This window comes from Nicotiana sylvestris, chromosome 9 (assembly GCF_000393655.2).
Source record: "Nicotiana sylvestris chromosome 9, ASM39365v2, whole genome shotgun sequence".
Lineage (NCBI taxonomy): Eukaryota > Viridiplantae > Streptophyta > Magnoliopsida > Solanales > Solanaceae > Nicotiana > Nicotiana sylvestris.
The window spans coordinates 115,792,817-115,812,378 of record NC_091065.1 but is presented as its reverse complement, the minus strand read 5'-3'; the positions used below and the strand labels follow the sequence as shown (position 1 = coordinate 115,812,378).

The 19,562-nt window shown below is 38.8% G+C and overlaps 1 protein-coding gene across 1 annotated transcript; it reads left to right on the top strand.

Moving 5' to 3' along the window:
* Positions 1-13,770: 13,770 nt before the first annotated feature.
* LOC138878088 (uncharacterized) lies at positions 13,771-14,175 on the top strand. The gene has a single exon (XM_070157745.1). It carries the CDS (start codon positions 13,771-13,773, stop codon positions 14,173-14,175), a length of 405 nt encoding a protein of 134 aa, XP_070013846.1.
* The last annotated feature ends 5,387 nt before the right edge of the window (positions 14,176-19,562 follow it).

Below are 19,562 nucleotides of genomic sequence, written 5' to 3'. Positions count from 1 at the left end.
CTATATTTTTGCTATGATTGATGTGATAAAATCACGTGTTTAATGTCATTTACTTCTATATTACAGGTTTTATGTGATTTAGAAGTGATGTTGAAGAAACCAAGTAAAACAAGTCAAAAAGAGGCTAAAAAGAGGAAAATATGGTCAATGCCCTCAGTGGTCGCAATTGCGACATAATCTTGAGAATTGTGAAGATTACAGACTTGGGTATTGCGAGAAAATTATGGAAATTGCGAAGGAATATGATCTAGCCAGTCATCGCAAATGCGAAAAAGACTTCGCAAATGCGAAGTCAACCAGGGGAATCAAACTTTGCAAATGCGAAGTCCTCTTCACAAATGCGAAAGTGCACAGTATAGCCATACTTCGCAATTGCAAACCTTTGTTCGCAAATGCGAAAATCGAGCTTCAGACCTGGGCAATTCTGGAATTTTACATTTTTGGCCCCAAACCATTTAATACCCGACTAGGCTCATTTGTAAAATATCTTTGGCATATTTCTAGTTCTTAGGGCTTGAGAGAACAAGGTTGGAAGCTAGGGCTTTGCACACACACTTTGGTCTTGAAGATTTGAAGCTTTTGGTTGAGAATTTCTTACCAATTTATGTTGCTTTCTTCATTTCCTTGCTTTGTATTGTATATCTAAGTGTGTAGTATTTTATTCAACACTTAAATCTTGTTTATGGAAATATTCATGTTTAAAGTGTGGATTAAATACCTTGTTGTGCTTATGTGTTGAATAATTTTTACGCTTTTATGAAGTAAGTTATCGTTACTTTAATTATTCTTGTTCATTAATATTTTCAAAGGGATTAGCTAACCCTAGGACTCGCCCAAAAACTCCGAATTAATTTTGGAAAAGATAATTTGGGGTTGGGAAAGATTAATTAACAAGAACTTGAGGTTTTAACCCTCATTTTATAGATTTTACCTAGGGATAGGATTGAACTACTTATAGCTATATTCGGTTGTGCTTATTCTCTTAATTGGGTTAGGAATAATTCAATTAGGAAGTTTGTTAGTCTTCGGAAGAAGCTAATTAAGAAATAATTATCCGTGGCTAATTAACATAAACTCGCTCATATTTGTAAAATCGTGAAATACATTGAATCGTTACTTGAGTGTAATTCCCGATGCATTCATCCTTGTAGCCATTGATCATTTTACTTGCTTTCTAGGTTAGTTTACATTTCGGTATTTAGATATAAAATATTTTCTCAAATCAATTCTTAGTGTTTGGCATTGCATGATAAGTGATAATTCTCTTACATTCCTAATCGCCTACATATTGTTTTCTGTGGGATTCGACCCCGACTTATAGTTGGGTAGATTATATTGCGTGTGACCATGTCCATTTACTTTTTAGTAGTGGATTTGGACGTCATCAAAATTGGCGCCGTTGCCGGGGAACAATTTGGCGTAATTGAAGTTATTTGAGAAATAAGTGTAAGTGCTTTGGTCCAAACTTGTGAATATTTGTGTAATTATTTTTCTTACCTTGGTCTATTTTTCTTGTTTGTTTCTTATTTATTTTCTTATTTTTTTGAAAAAATGGCATCATATAATGAAAATTGGTCAGATGGTAGTTGTTCATACTTTGATGACCCTTGTCCTTATTGTGGAGGACCACACTTGTGGCAAAATTGTTTAAATTCTCCAGGGGGTGGATTGTGCGCACAATCTCAAACCCATGAGTGGAGTATTTGTGATAAGTGTGGTTTTTAAAATGGTCATTGGGATGATTATGCTTATTTGTCCTTCCCTTCTTCAAGCCCCTGCTATGATGATTCTACTTTTTTGATGAAAATTATAGGGCTATGGAAGTGGAAGAAGTTGAGCATGGCCGAAATGGAGAGTTCAAGCTCATGTTGGAGTGCCTACTTGAAGGAGGAAACAAAGAACAAAGTGCCTTGGAGGAGCTTTTGGAGAATAGTCTCCAAAATGACTTGGCACTTGAAAGGTTGCACTCATAAATGGGAGAAATGCGTGAAGCTTTAGAGGTCCAAAAATCCTCAGAAGTTAATGATATACAAAAAATTTCCTTAGATGTGGAATACGGAAATCCTTCCTTGGCACTCGATCAAAACCAAGAAGAACTCTCAAATGCTCAAGATGAGAAGATGATGCTCATATTGGAGACCATTCTTGAAAATGAGGAGAAGCACAACTTTGCACTCGAGGACTTGAAACAAGGCTTGGCTTACAATGATGAACATATCCGCAATTTGGAAGATCAAATGAAAATATTGGTTGAGGCTCACTATGCCCACCAACTTGAAAGTGTGGAAGGAAGTCAAGAAGAGTCCGATTTCGAGGAAGAAAGTGAGCTCTACTTTGATGAATCAAGAATTGAACATCTGCCAACCGACTCCATGAGTGTTAATGATGCCAAGAAATATGGAATTAGAGTCAACCGGTATAAATGAAAATGTGGTTGAGATTGACTCTAATCCGAGGGAAAAAGAGGATGTCAAAATTCGAGAAAAATTGCAAGTTGGAGGTTTGAAGTCACATTCCAAGCATTTTTCAATATTGGAATTGTGTGGTGATATGGAAGTTGAACTACACGAATCAATGAAGGACTGCGAGGAGGAAAAACTCATACCATACATCCTACAATTTGAGGGAACAAGAAAGCAAAATGACATTCCTCACATGAGAGCCAAGAAGTGCAAAATGAAGAATTTAAGGCTTGGCTTGATCATCGACTTACCACCCCTCATCGTTTGTGGTCACAAGCTTGATTCCAAGCTAGGTGCCCAATTCATATCGTCCAAGTGGAGAGAAAAGTGGTAAAGCTGTTTTGCGTTGTGCCACAACATTAAAAGCAGCGCTTGGTGGGAGGCAACCCATCGTTTTTCAAAGTTTGTAGTCATTTTTGAAATTTTCTTTTGTATAATAGCTTATTATACTTTTACTAACTAATATGCCAAGTTTCATTATTTTTGGAGTTAATTTGAGTAGGTCGGAGAGGCGGAGAGCATGAAAGGCAGTAGCCATTGAAAAATGCAGGGGCAGTTTTCGCATTTGCGAAACTTTCCCATCGCAATTCCCCAAGTTTTGTCGCAATTGTGACAACAACATGTTTCATTGACCTTCGCAATTGTGAAGGCTACGTCGCAATTGCGACATCAGAGAGGTAAAAGCAGACACTCACTCATTTTGAACAAAAAATGAAGAAAAAAGACCCTAAGGCTCTCAAACTCTTGTCTTCCTCACCCTCACCACTGTAAAACTCCATCAACGCTCACTCCTAATTGCATGGATCCAAGTATGAAAGTTTAATCACTCTTTCTTCTTTTTCTTCATCTTCTTCTTCTTCTTTATTCTTCTTTGATTCTATGCCACCCTAAAGTCCAAATGGGTATCATTCTCTGCCTGGAATTGTTCAAATATTTGTCAAAACTTATATCAATTTCTGGGTGAGGTTGGTTGAGAGTGTGTGATTATGCTCTTTGCTAAAAATTTGGGGAAGTTTGAGTACCCAAAGCTTGTCTAATAGAAGTGAAGTTTTTGTGCTTTTTATGTGATCGATGAAAGGCCCGAATGAAATTCTTGGCCGAAACATCGATATTTTTTGATTCATGGTTGTCTATGAAGTTTAATGCATGATTTATGTTTAAACGATGATTGGATTCACTGAAAATGACTTTGATTCCAAAACATTAGGGCTTAAAAAAACTGTCCTCTGAAAAAGGTGAGGCTGGGGACGATGAAATTGCAATTTCGAAGGCCTTTTCGCATTTGCGAAAAAGTGGTCGCAATTGCGAAAAACCCAAGTCCCAGCAACCTTCGCAATTGCGAAACTTTCATCGCAAATGCGAGCTTATCAGAGGCCAGTGTTCTTCGCAATTGCGAAGAATATTTCGCAAATGCCACCTTTGATAACATCGCAATTGCGATGATTTCTTGGGAATTGCGATATCAGAGAGCAGACAATTGAAAATTTGAAAATCCTAAAAAAAATTCTAAGGCTGGGTTTCAACTGTCCGATCATTCCTTTGGCATATTTGATTCATTTTGCACTATTCTCCATAGCCATACCATGTTTTCACTCTTATCATTTGTTGACAGGCGCTATAATTGGAAAATGAGCTCCAACTCTGAAGGATCCGCAAGTGACAACCCCTTTGGAACTGAGCAGAACTTTGACCAACACTGGTTCTTGTCATTGGAATGTCAAGAACGGTAATTTGAAAACCTGATCTCGAAGAAAGTGCTCCCGGAAAGTGGTATACTGCTAGACAACGTCCAGGAACGTCTTCCCGAGTTCTATCAAAGGCTAATGGCCATGGGATGGAACTGTTTTGCCCCTCAACCTTGCCGAGCAAATGAGCAATGGGTGAGGGAATTTTTTGCCAACCTCCCAGCTATCAGGCTAAAAAAGCCCAAGATGAGAATTCGAGGCAAAATGGTGCACTTTGGGGCTAAAACTGTGAATCACTTCTATCATTTGCCAGACCACGACATGGCCCCATTCAGGGCAAAAGATTGTGCTTTAGGGGAGTGATTGGTGTCCAAATTATGCCCGGGGGCAGATGTTCCATGGGCAGCTGAGAAGAGAGGGATCACATCCAAAGAATTCACTGCCGAAGCAAAGATATGGTTGGCCATCATATGCAGTCGTATCTCCCCTGTGTCGAACATATGGAACATCCCGGTCACGAAAGCTTAGATGATAGCCTGCATCCTTGATTGTATTCAGCTGAATGTTGGTGAAATCTTCATCAATGAACTAAGAGAGTATCAGATGCAGAATAGTCCATCATTGATATTCCATCTCTTATCACTGAGCTGTGCCAGCTTGCTGGGGTGGAAGAGGCTCCGGGGGACAATTGGATAGAGCCGGGAAAGCCTCTAAATCCATTAAAGAAGAGAGGAGAGGGTGGCGTAGTGAAGAGAAAAAAAAGAAAGATGGGTTCTTCTTCTCAAGTTGATTCGAGTAGTCAGCCATCATCCTCTGCAGGAGGACCATTGTTGTGCTTAGTGAGGAGATGCGAGTGATTCGTGAGCTAGTAGCTGGCCTCCCACAGGGACCTAGGGAGACATCTGAGGGACCCGCTTACACTTCAAAGAAAGATTCCCAAAAATACCTTGGGGATCATAGGAAGCAGGGGGATCACCTTACGGCGCTAGAGAAGGCATACTCTGATCTGGCCAAGAAGCATGGTGAGTTGAGTAGTTCCCATGGCAATCTAGAAAAGGCACACACTCAAATGAAGAAAAGGGAGAAGAAAAGAGACAAATTCTTTACTCGCATGTGGAAGGGTGTAAAGGGGTTGTGGAAAGTCCTAAAGCCTCAAGACCCAATGCCATCGACCAGGCCGGTAGATGATGATAATGTTCCTGTTCATTGGTCCGAGGAAGAAGGTGAGGAGGATGATTCTGACTCAGACAACGAGGAGAGAACTTGATGCAGTATTCAGGGAGCACTTTCCACCATTTTACTCTATCATGTTTTGTTGCATTGGGGATATTGCAACATCTTTAGTTGGGGGGTGACTTCTTGTATAACTGTTGTTCTGGCGGATTGATACTATAGTTGCTTTCATTTTGTTGTTAGTATATTTTCATATGATGTGTGATATTATTATGTTTAGTAGCTTCTTAATTTCTTGTCGTTATATATATATATATATATATATATATATATATATATATATATTATGTTTTAGTCACTTGATGTTTATTAACTTCTTAATTTTGGTTATTAGCTTCTTAAATTTTTTTATATAGAATGTTTTATGTTAGTGGCGATATCCTTGGTTTTCTTTATACCACGGTTCTTTTTCTAAGGATGCCAATTTTCATTTTGAACCGGGTAAATGTTAGTAAATTTTTGTCGACTTTTCCCGATAATGGATGGATAGACAACTTTCTTAAGGGATTTAGCCTTGTAGCTTAGATATAGCTATGTTAATATTAGGAAGAATAAATTGTTTGGGTTGGAGTTTGTGCCCATTGAACAAGTTGTGGCTTGCTTGGTACCAACATGATTTTAACCTTGGCATATGAATTTTTGGTTGTTGAAAAAGAAAAATAATTAAAGTAGAGATGTCATGACTTTTAGACTCAAATTTTGGCTCTTTAATTCACTAAATAGCTTCCTATGCTATATGTAACCTCTTTGAGTCATTGGTTTCAATTAGATTTTGGATTTGTATTCCACTTGAGTGTTCATGTGCCATGTGTGATGAGATTTATTGTGAGTTCTTTTGCATTACTTGTAGTTTAGAACTTGCCCGGAATGTGCTTCAAGACGAAATTATAGACTAACTTGGTTTGAATAATGATATTAGGACCGCTATTGTGCCTTAAATTTCCTACCCTTGAATAGTTTCCCTAGTCTTTGGCAACCATGTTACAAGCTTTAATCCTTTGTTCTATATTGATCTAGCTTTTGGCACCCTACTTCCCTAAGTACTTTGAAAGTGTAAACATGGAAAGTTGTGATGTGGAAGTTGTTTAAAAAGGTGGAAGGTAGAAAAAAAAGTGAAACCTTCTTTGATTTTGAAAAGGAAAGAAAAACAATGGAATAAAATGATAAAAAGTTGTGAATAAAGGGAAGACTAGGTGTGGAATAAAAAGTGAAGAAAGGATGGAGAATGTTTTCGAAAGAAGTGGATTTTGAGTGTAAATTTTGTAGTGCTTGGAGATGTTTTGAGTCATTCTAACCAAAATTGTACCCCACCTTAACCAAAAGCCTAGACTACAACCCTTTAAGTCTTAATTGATTTTGAACCAAGTTGTCTACATTAGTGGAGGAATACATGAAGGGCAAGCCTATGGTACTACTTGTAAGCATTTGAACATCTTTTTGAGAGAGAGTTAATTCTTTCCACTTGATATCCTATTTGTGTTTTGAATTAAGATTTATGAGTGTGGGATCCTCTCTTAAATGTGAGGGCACATGAAATTTGAGTTGTGAATTGAATCCCATTTTCAATTGGAAGAAATGACCAAAGAATGATAATTATGATAGAGAAGCAAATTTTGAAGCTTTAGTGTCATGACTTGATTTGCTACTTTGATTTGCATAGTGTTTGGGCATTTGAAATGTAATGAAGTTCATGAAAAGTGTTCGGCAATTCATATGCATTGGTTTAATTGTTGGTACCAATCGAAGCCATGCATTTGTGCTTATAGTAGACCTTTTTGGCTTAGCATGGTAAAGATGTAGTTGAGTTAAATACTTGAGAGGAGATTTTGTGGTTTTCATTGCTTGAGGACAAGCAATAGTTTAAGTTTGGGGGTTTAATAAGTTGGTATTTTACCAACTTATCTTGTCTTTAAGCCTATATTTTTGCTATGATTGATGTGATAAAATCACGTGTTTAATGTCATTTACTTCTATATTACAGGTTCTATGTGATTTAGAAGTGATGTTGAAGAAACCAAGTGAAACAAGTCAAAAAGAAGCTAAAAAGAGGAAAATCTGGGCAATGCCCTCAATGGTCGCAATTGTGACATAATCTTGGGAATTGCGAAGATTACAGACTTGGGTATTGCGAGGAAAGTATGGGAATTGCGAAGGAATGTGATCTAGGCAGTTATCGCAAATGCGAAAAAAACTTCGCAAATGCGAAGTCAACCAGGGGAGTCAAACTTCGCAAATGCGAAGTCCTCTTCGCAAATGCAAAAGTGCACAGTATATCCATACTTCACAATTGCGAACCTTTGTTCGCAAATGCGAAAATCGAGCTTCAGACCCGGGCAATTCTGGAATTTTACATTTTTGGCCCCAAACCATTTAATACCCGACTAGGCTCATTTGTAAAATATCTTTGGCATATTTTCAGTCTTAGGGCTTGAGAGAACAAGGTTGGAAGCTAGGGCTTTGCACACACACTTTGGTCTTGAAGATTTGAAGCTTTTGGTTGAGAATTTCTTACCCATTTATGTTGCTTTCTTAATTTTCTTGCTTTGTATTGTATATCTAAGTGTGTAGTTTTTTATTCAAAACTTGAATCTTGTTTATGAAAATATTTATGTTTAAAGTGTGGATTAAATACCTTGTTGTGCTTATGTATTGAATGATTTTTATGCTTTTATGAAGTGAGTTATTGTTACTTTAATTATTCTTGTTCTTTAATTTTTCTAAAGGGATTAGCTAACCCTAGGACTCGCCCATTAACTCCGAATTAATTTTGGAAAAGATAATTTGGGGTTGGAAAAGATTAATTAACAAGAACTTGAGGTTTTAACCCTCATTTTATAGATTCTAACTATGGATAGGATTGAATTACTTGTAACCATATTCGGTTGTGCTTATTCTCTTAATTGGGTTAGGAATAATTCAATTAGGAAGTCTTGTTAGTCTTCGGAAGAAGCTAATTAAGAATAATTATCCGTGGCTAATTAACATAAACTCGCTCATATTTGTAAAATCGTAAAATACATTGGATCATTACTTGAGTGTAATTCCCGATGCATTCATCCTTGTAGCCATTGATCGTTTTACTTTCTTTCTAGGTTAGTTTACATTTCCGCATTTAGATATAAAACATTTTCTCAAATCAATTCTTAGTGTTTGACATTGCGCGACAAGTGATAATTCTCTTACATTCCTAATCGCCTACATATTGTTCTCTGTAGGATTCGACCCCGACTCATAGTTGGGTAAATTATATCGCATGCGACCTTGTCCATTTACGTTTTAGTAGTGGATTTGGACGTCATCAGTCGCCAGAACCGTCGGAGCCTTTGGATCCTTCGGAACCCTTGGAGCCCTACACACCTTCAGGCTAAAAAAGTTTCTTCGCCTCGGCCTCAAGCTTTTTTGCCTCCACGATCTCGGCCAATAGGTCAAAGCCTCAAGCATGGATCTCTTCGAGGGTCTCCCTTCGAGAAAATCACCTCATATATTCAGTATTAGTCTTCAGGAGAGCCTCGGCTGCTTCGACATCGGCCTTGTACTGGGCCACCATCTCTTCGGCATCGGCGGAGGTTGTGTCCAACTTGGACTTTATTACTTCGTATTCCTTACCGAGGGCGTCCCGTTCTGCTAGAGCCGAGCTCAATTATGCTCGGAGATCATCATTCAGCTGGGACCGCTTATCGGCTTTCTTCTTTGCCACCCGAAGTTGAACCTCAGCCGATGCCAGCTTTACTTGGGGGGTTTCCTTCTCCGAAGCTAGCCGGTCCATTTTGATTTTTCACCCATCAGCCATGGCTTTGACCTCGTTCATTTCAACTCGGAGTTGGGCGATCAAGTCGATCTTCTACTGGACCTACGAGGTTTGGTCGTTAGTCGCCATGAATAGTTCCTAGTTTCTAACTTCAAAGACCTTTACCTTTTCGACTAGGTCGGCATGTTCCCGCCTCAGGGTCGAAGCTTCCTTCTGAGCCCTATCTAGCTTGGCCTGAAGGTCCTTGATGGCCCCGTTTTTTTGCTCGCCGAGAAGCTTGTACATATCCCTTTTTAAGACTGCTTCTTGAGCTCGAGCTCGAGCTGATTAGCCTCAACCCGGTACCGGAGAAAGCTCTCATGATGAAGTACCGAGGCCTGTAAAACAATGAAAGACGTGAGAGATATCAAAACCTAAGTAAAATTCAAAAATACTAATGATGCCTTACCCGGTTCAACGCTTGCTGCGCCTCATTGAAACGACACGCACGTTCACCACGTTCATTTTTACTTGGTCTTCCTCGGTCACCAAGAATCGGAGATAGCTGGGTATTCTCATGGGAGCAGATAGAACCTGGGCATCCTCCGGACAGTAAGAATAACCGATCCCTTGCAACCGAGGTCCACACTCGGAGCGGGAAATTGATTAATCAATTTTGGGCTCGAATTCGGCCCGCCAGCTTCCGAAGATGTATCCTTCTTACGGACTTCCAAGTCGCCCAACCCGGAAAAATCTTTCAAAGTGGACGAGTCCATACCATCAAAGAAAGAATGAAGGGGTCACCCGCGCCGTGAACTCCTTCATTGGAATTCTCTTTTCCTTCTTGGGCCTCCTCGAGCATGGACTCGGTGTAGGAGGCCATCCCCATAATTTCTATTATATCAGGAGATTCCTTTGGAGCGGAGCCGACGTCTCGGGGGGTCTCAAATCCCGTCTCCATCTCGACCTCTTGACTTAGAGGGAGATCGGTCTCACGGCCCGCCCCCTCGACTGTGGCCTTCTCCCCGGTGAGGGTCGATCCGTGGGTAATAAAAATATCATCTTCTTCGGACTCATCCCTGAGCAGAAGATGCAAATCAGAATCCGGCGCCCGAGAGTTGGAGCTCTTCTTGGGTTTACTAGCCACTCTTTCTTTGGCTTCACCTCGGAGCTCCGGGAGCCCGAAGCCTTTCTTTTCTTCTTCTTATTTCCCCCAGCAGCCCCAGGATGTCCCATGATGGAAGGATCCACGGATAAGGACACGTCCTCGTCCCCTACCAAAGGCCTAAGTTCGATAGTCTTAGGCAAACCTACAAAAGAAAGAAGAAAGGTCAGCATGATGTGAATTAAAAGCACAGTAATAACTATTCGGATGAGGACCTTACCATGAGAACGAGCCTCCCATCGGCCCTTCTAAAGCTTGAGCCATGAGTTCTCAGAGTATGACGTGTGTTTACAGATGCCTTCGATCCACCCCTTGAGCTGGGGGACAACATTTGGAACCCGGGCAATAGTTGCATCACCACAAATGCAAACGGTGAGAAAGGAAATGAAGAAAAATTGGCACTTAAGGAAATATTGCACGTACGAGATGCATTCTACATCTCGGGGAATGGCATGAACTCGGGAGGGATCAAGTCTTCGATCTTTACCCGAATAAAGTGTCATTGCCAATCTCGGTCTCGATATTCATCAATACTCAAAAAATAGGCCTTGCTGGCCCGGCGAGTAAGTTGATTAGTCCCCCTCGAAAAATTCGGGGATTGTACAGACGGAGTAGGTGGTCGATGGTGAACCGATGAGACTCAGTGTTATTCACAAAGTAACGGAGGAGGATCACAATCCTCCTAAGAGACGGGTGGATTTTGCCCGAGGCATACCTCGTACCTCTTGCAAAAATTCAGAACAACCGAATCTATCGGACCTAGTGTGAAGGGGTAAGTGTAAACACTTAAATACCCCTCCACATGGGTAGTAATAGAATCCTCGGGCCCTGGGACTACTATGCCTTTGCCTTCTTATTTACAGTCCTCTCGGACCATGGGAAGGACCTCTTCGGTGACGGAGCATATATACATTGATGATCCTTCACCCCTGTCCTGTATGGATGAGGGTTTCTCAACCTTGAAGTCGTATGCAATTGAGCAGCCCCCGGGAATAAACATTTTCAAGGGGGCTCGGGAGCCGGTTCGGTGGCAGCCACTTCAAGAGCAGCCGTTTTGAGGAAAACTATTTCGGGAGGAACCACCTTAGTATCGACGGCCGGTTGGGAATATAAAGAAGCAACCTTTTGAGGAACTGATTTAGACGTTTTGGCCATTGTTATCTAGAAAAGTTTGGAAATTTAAAGAAAGAACAAGTTTGAAATATGAAGATATAAAGGTATGAAAGAAGTTGATAACAGCTAGGGAATTCAGAGGCGGAAAGCTTGATCGAAAAGTGGAAAAAGAGCAAGGGATAGAAGCTTTTATAGGGGAAGTTCGCAACACTTCGCATTCGGAGGCAACCAGTCGATGGTTGACACGTGTCTGAAGTCAGGACGACACGACTGATGGGACATTTTAACTTCCTCGTCGCTTCTGTTATAATATACGGAGGAAGGAACCGGATAACAACTATTGTTTCTCATCATTTCGGCAAACCTACTCTCTGAGAAACGAGGGGACTATCTGTATATGGGTAAAAACGGGGCTAATGAGCACCCCGATTTTTCGGTTGTGCAAACGAAGCAAAGACGTAACTACAAGGAATCAAAATCGAAGCTAGGAGCCTCCCGTATCAAGGCCCAAATAAAACACCTGACCTTGGAGCCATCAAGACCATGCCCCCAGATCCGGTTCGAGCTCCGAGACCTCGGAAAGCATTGCCAAATGACCGCACACGATTTACAAAGGGCTGTGATATCCGTGCTCAATCGGATATCACGATGTAGATCTTGACCCGTATCGGCAGCAGATCAATGATTAGCGAAGATGAAGATTTTTACCTTTCTTAGAGTTGTACTTAGGGTAAAACTCCTCTACTATATAAAGGAGAAGTCTATTATTCAATAGACACACTGTAACATGCATATCAAGGTAATATAAACTTATTTTCTCTGTTTCTAAGCTATTCAAAAGTTCTGATTCTTGTTCATAACTTTTTATATATTTTTTGGCTACGAATCGAAGGCGGGCAAATTTTTAAGCCCATAACCGAGCTTGGATTCAATATTGGTGTTGGTTTGGCTATCTATTCTATCTTTCATTTGTTTATTTAACATTATTAATCATTTGTATCGGATTAATTCACATATCCTTACAATTACATATAAATTCAATTGTTATCCATTTTAAAGGTAAACAAGATTAATCTAACCGTCATATACTGAACATCGTCCGGCCAAAACAAAGAAGCTAAACAAGTAATCAGTTTTCATTTGCAGAACTACGTAAATAAAACATTAATTTATTCTGACGTTTCCGATGATGTGACTATATAGCGTAACTGTCACGCACATGTACAAAAACTCTTCGGAATAGATTGGTTGCATGTTGACTTTGCCAACACATTCACATTTCGTTGATGCAATTGGCAACAATATCGTAGTGGTATGTTTTAATAAATATTTTAGTCTTGCTGACTTGGTCACAAATTATAAAACATTTTTTTTAAGGCATGTGTACTAAGCTGATCCCAACTCAATTTTGATTAGGCCAATGACGTACATAGACTATTGGTGAAAATACAATTAATTACTATTGAAAAATAAAATAAGAGAAATGAATAAATATTCTTCAGGCCGAAGCGCGGATATCTCACTCTCTTTACGGAAGCCCACTGCGGAGTATCTTCACCGGTCCAGCAGTAATACTCTTGACTTGTCCCCTCCAGGATACAACAGCCCGACAACGTCGAATGACTTGAACAAACTCTGGACAAGTTGTTGAGTCCAAAGCTCCATCAAAATTAATACCTTCCTTCAACAAAAATAATATTCTCTTTTGTAGAGAATAAGTTGGAGACTTAGATTTTCTCCTTTTCTTAACTCTCTTTTTCACTAACATCAACCACACTTTTTACATGTATCCTACAACATTTTTCTCATACCAAACGCAAGGAAGAAACTATTGGAACCATGAACCCTACTCTTAATTTGAGATCAGACGAGAAGAAGGGGAAAGAGCTCAATGAGCTTAATTTAGACCACATAGGTCTTAAGCAAGTTTTTGGTCGACCCGGTCCAGAGGCCTAATTTCTCATAACAAATGGACCATCTGATTTAAAGACAAGAATAAAGCCCAACACAAATAATTCTGGGCCCAATCAATATGACAATAGCACTCCATCTAGAAACCTTCTAGTAAATTCTATATCAAATACATGTAAATAAAGTAGTGTATTTGTTTTCTTTATTTTTCCATTATCCACAAGTTTGTTAGGCAAGAGCCAATCAAGTAGGATACATGTGTAGGTAGTTATAGAATAAGAATTTTACATTTTTGCTCAAAGGGCTTGTATAAATATACAGTGTACAGAATACTGTTTTGGCAGGAAATAAGATAGAAAATTTCCGAATCTCTGACATGGTATCAGAGCCCACTTTTTCAGCCTAGGAATATTCTCTTTGTTTTCATCAGCCTTCTCTTTTATCAGCTTTTCCATTCTTTAATATTCTTCTTCCATGGCACCTTCAACTGAAGAAACAACCCCAATTGTTGCTGCTCCAAAAATTACACTCAATGATGCTTCACATCATTTTTACCTTCATCCATCAGATTCTCCAAGGATGGTCTTGGTGAACTCCATTTCTTATGGAAAGAGTTATGGAGGCTGGCGTACGGCCATTGTTATTGCTTTATCAGCTAAGAACAAGATTGGTTTCATTGATGGAAGCATCAAAGAACCAGATCTGAATTCAGACACTCACAAGGCTTGGAATAGATATAACGATATGGTTATATCTTGGTTGTTGAACTCCCTCTCAAAGGACATAGCAGACAGTGTGCTCTACTCCAAGACTGCAAAGGACATCAGGATAGAATTGGAGGCCAAGTTTAGCCAATGCAATGGAGCTCAGCTGTATTAATTGCAGAAAGAACTATCAGAACTTGTTCAAGGTAACTCTGATGTTGCAGGTTATTATACTAAGCTTAAGAAGATATGAGATGAACTAGATACTCTTAATACATGTGTTGTTTGTTCTTGTGATTGTTCTTGTGGAGGCAATGAGAATACTCTTAAGTCTCTTCAGGATGGTAGATTGATTCAGTTTCTGATGGGTCTCAATGACACCTATGGTGGTGTAAAGAGCAGCATACTTATGATTTCTCCACTTCCTAATGTGAACCAAGCTTACTCTCTGCTCATTCAAGATGAGAAGCAGAGAGAAATTCATGTTGGTGTTCATCCTGCTGAATCAGCTTTTCTGGCATATAAGCAACAATTTAACAATCAGAAATTTGGGGATGGAAAGTACAAAGGAAACTTTGCTGGGAAGAAATCTAATTTGTTTTGTAATTACTGCAAAAAACCAGGGCATACGCTAGATAAGTGTTATAGGATTGTTGGATATCACCCGGATTTCAAATTCACTAAGCCTAGGAAGTTCCAAGGGAATGCTCACAGCAATGCAACAATTTCAGAAGACTTTTCTGTTAACATAACCAATGGAGCAGAAGGCACTTCTTCAGGAAAGGGACTGACACAGGAGCAATACAGTCAGCTGTTTCAGCTGCTTCAACAAGTGAAAATTAGTCCACGGAGTGAGGAAAATTCTGAAGCTATTGTTAATGCTAACTGTGCAAGTATAAATTTGCCTAATCTAAAACACATCATTTGTTTCTCCCATATTTATCCTAACACATGAATTATAGACTCAGGTGCTTCAAAGCATATGACCTCTAATATTTCTATTTTGTTCAACATCATATCTTTGTCTATACCTCTTTACATCAACTTGCCTAATTCACATAAAATTAAAGTCAGTCAAAAAGGGAGTGTGCATATTCTGCCAAGTTTAACCATTTATAATGGATTGTATGTCCCTGCTTTCAAGCTTAATCTACTTTCAGTTCATAAACTCACCAAGTATCTTAGATGTAACTTGTTGTTCACCTCTATTGGAACTATCTTGCAGGGCCCTTCAATGAAGAGGCCAGTGGTAGTTGGTGAAGTCATGGAAGGTCTCTACATCCTCAATCCAAAGTCCATCTCCACTAGTTTGCAGTTTCAGCATCAGTTTAGTTTCCAGCCTACTATTCAGTCTGTTTCAGTTTGTAATAATCTTAGTAAAACCAATGTTTCAGATTTTATTTCCTGTTTAGTTAATTTATCCAAAGATGTAAGCCTGTGGCACAAACGATTAGGGCATATGCCTCTTTCTAGTATGGGAAATCTATCTATGTTTCAACATCAATCTCTATCCGAATTAAAATCTCCTTGTGATGTTTGTTCAAAGGGAAGGCAATCTAAGCTTCCTTTTCATCCTAGCAGTATTTCTTCTACTTCTATATTTGAGCTTATTCATATTGACACCTGGGCCCCCTACAAAGCCCAAACTCATGATGGTTTCAAGTATTTTCTCACTATTGTTGATGATTTTAGCAGAGGAACATGGACATACCTCTTGAAAACTAAGAGTAATGCTTTTTCAGTCCTAAAATCCTTTTTTGCCATGGTGGAAAGGCAATTTAATACTTAGGTAAAGATTGTAAGATCTGATAATGCTATGGGGATAGGTACCAGTTCCATTTTCTCAGAATATTTTCTCCCAAGGGAATTTTACACCAAACTTCATGTGTTTCCACACCTCAACAGAATCGTGTGGTAGAGCGCAAGCACAAACACCTATTGGAAACTAGTAGGGCCTTACTATTTCAGTCTAATATTCCTATTATGTATTGGGAAAATGTGTTTTGATAGCCACTTTTCTAATTAATCGTTTCCCTCAAAGGTTTTGGGACTCAAATCTCCTTACGAGATCTTGTTTGGATCCAGTACTTCTCTTAATCACCTAAGGCCATTTGGCTGTTTATTTTATGTTGCAACTCTATCCTCTCATCGAACTGAATTTGATCCTATGGCTGTCAAGTGCATTTTTCTGGGATATCCCTTTGGGAAGAAGGGGTATAAGCTTTTAGATCTTTCTACCAAGAAAATTTTTGTTTCTAGAGATGTTATATTTTATGAAGATCATTTTCCTTTTTAAACAAATTCTTCTATTCCTGAAGTCTTTCCAATTTTACCTTTAACAGTTGATCCAGACACTCTTTCCTCTGAATTCACCCCTCCATCTCCTCATCTTATTACTTCATCTCTTAAATCAGTGTCTTCAGCCCCTCAGTCACCATCTCTTGTTCTTTCTCATGGCTTGGATTCCAATCAATCTAGTTTTTCTCCTTCTCCTTCCAGATCTGCACCACCTTCTCATATCAGATCTTCTTCTCCCCTTTCAAGATAGGTACCTCCTGCTCCTCAAGTATCTTCTCAACCTGCACTAAGACAATCTCTTATAATACATAAAACACCCTCATATCTGGCAGATTATGTGTGTAACGCTGTTTATTTGACTGATCTAACATCTACTTGTTTTACAGCTAGCATTAAACCTAATGTTCTTCCCTTTTCAACCCTTTCTTCAACCAATCAAAGTTTACTAAATTCTACTTCCCATATATCATAACCTACTACCTTTACACAGGCAATGTTACACCCTGGTTGGCAAGAAGCAATGGCTAATGAATTTGCTGCTTTGGAGGCTCATAAAACTTGGAAAGTTGTGGAACTACCTAAAGGAATGAAAGTTTTATCTAGTAAATGGGTCTACAAAGTGAAACATAGATCAGATGGTAGTGTGGAAAGGCTCAAAGCTCGATTAGTAATAAGAGGAGACACACAGAGAGAAGGGATAAACTACAATGAGACTTTTTCTCCCGTAGTTAAAATGACTACAATCAGATACCTTATGGCAATTGCAGTTAAGAAAGGGTGGCCTTTATTTTAATTGGATTTTAACAACGCTTTTCTTCATGGTAATTTGCTGGAAGAATTTTATATGAAAATCCCTGCCGGTATGACTGTGTCGGGGCCTAACCTTGTTTGCAGGTTAAAGAAATCACTCTATGGGTTGAAGCAAGCATCTAGGCAATGGTATGCTAGGCTTACTGCAGCCCTCAACTTTAAAGGATACACTCACTCCTCAATGATTATTCACTATTTTTCCAAATCACAGATTCTGGTGTTTCAATAGTTGTAGTTTATGTCGATGATATTCTACTTACAGGTGATGACCCTACTGAATTACAGCTGCTAAAGACTTTTCTTGACTTAGAATTTAAGATTAAAGACCTTGGTGAGGCACATTTTTTTCTTGGTATGGAAATTATCAGAGAACAACAGGGGTTAATATTAAGTCAAAGAAAGTTTACCGTTGAACTTCTTGCTGAATTTGACTGTCTTAATTCTAAGATTGCTTCCTCTCCTTTGGACCCTTATTGCAAGTTGATGGCAGATTCTGGTAATCTACTATCTGGCCCCACGGTCTATAGACATCTGTGAGCACGTGATTTTTGCTTCACATGAAGTACTCCTACATATTTCCAAAATTAGATTTTTCCTTTTAATTAGTTATTATTTTAGGAATTATTATAGAATTTTCTTGATTGTTCGCATTTTGTGTGTATGTTTAATTTTATTTAAATCATAAGAAACACAAAAATATGTTGCATTTGCATTTAGGATTTAATTTTATATTTTTAGATTAATTAGTAAATTAGTGTTTCATAAAATTGGAAAATCACCAAAAATAACTACTTTTGCATTTTTATTGTTTAATCTCGAATTTGGGTAGTTTTCTTTAAATTTGGTTTTTAATTGGTCGTGTTAGTTATTATTTAGAAAAAAAGGAAAAAGACTTGAAGAAATCAGAATTTTGGGCCAAAATTCAAAATTTCCTAGCCCAAATCAATTTTCCCCCTTTGAAACCCGGTTAACCCAAGCCCATATCCGCCCATACCTGGTCTCCCCCCACTTAAAACTAAACGACCACGTTTTGATGGTGTCCAATCTGAGTCGTTGATTTCCACTTAATCGAACTGCTGGGAACTGGGGGTCCTTTAGTATAAAGCTGTCCGAACTCTAACCCTCCCAGTTTCGTCTCTCTCATGCTCTCCATATTCAGAGATGCACCCTCAAGAATCCTAATTCGCCGCCCCATTTTCCACCATGTCCAGCTGACGGCGCCACCCCCAAATCGCCCCAAATAAACACCTCAAAAACCTCACACTCTCCTCTTCGCTAATCTCCAACTTTCTTCGGAACTTGCCAAAACCTTTCGAATCTTAAATCCGACCTAAGCCCTAAATATTCCAAAACCCCCTAAGTCGAGATTTCATTAAAATTTAAGGTCTATTTTGATTTTATTCATGTGTTCTTAACAAGAACACATGAGTTAATTCAAAATCGGCCGAAGATTTGAAGAATTGGAGACCCGTTTCAAATCCCTACTGTCCATGACCACTTCTTAGGTATTTGTTTTTATCTTATGTTATTTAATTTTTATTTTTATAGTTCTCTTCTCATCTTCTTCTATTTCTTTCTTTTATTTTCTAATTTTTATTTTACATTTTTTCATCTCTTCAAACCATTCGTATTTGCATGTTAGTTTTAGGTTTTTTTAATTAGTATTTGTTTTCTGGTTTTAAGTTTGGATGTGTTTGATTTTTGTTTCTGTTTGGGCCCAAATTTATCGAGTCTTTAAGACTTTGTAATTGAGTATTCGTGAGTTTTGAGATTTCAATGTTGATTTGGGTTCTGAAAATCAAAAAGCCCAAAGAAGAAAGGATTCGAATTGGGTTTTGCAAGCCCAGGCTGGGTTTGAACAATTGGATCAATCTGACCCATGACCCATGGGTTCTTGGAGGTAAAAACAGGGATCCTAAGGGGTAGTTTAGGCATTTAGGTTAGGGAATATTTATGTAACTGACTGAGGGAAACTTCCTAGAAGCTGTCATTGAGACTTAAGTGAAAACTAATTTTTTTTAAACTTAGGGATACTTAAGCAAAAATAAAAATTAGAAAAGATTTTAGATGCAAAACTTAGCTCATTTCTGCAGCCCTAAAGCTTGCCTATAAAGACACCTTTTCTTCTTTAACAAGACAGATTTTGGAGATGAAAAAAATTCTGGAAAATTGAAAATGGTTGAGCTAAGAAAAGAACTTGAAAAACTCTTGTATTTTCGGTGGAAAAGTGGTCCAATTCTGCATTTAGTCTCTATATTCCAAACCTTCAAAAAATTTCTACCTTCTTCTGGGGTTAAAAAATGATTTGAGGGCTGTAGATCACTGTTCCATTGCTGATCTTGAGCTGAATTCTGCTATCATTTCCTGTTTTGTCAGGCTTACTGCTACTGCTGCTTCCTCATAGTTTCAGACTAAATTTCTGGTCTATTTTGCTGTTATTCAGGTACACACTTC

Excerpts from the sequence above, each read along its gene's own strand:
- LOC138878088 (XM_070157745.1), top strand. The coding sequence starts at position 13,771 with ATGGCACCTTCAACTGAAGAAACAACCCCAATTGTTGCTGCTCCAAAA.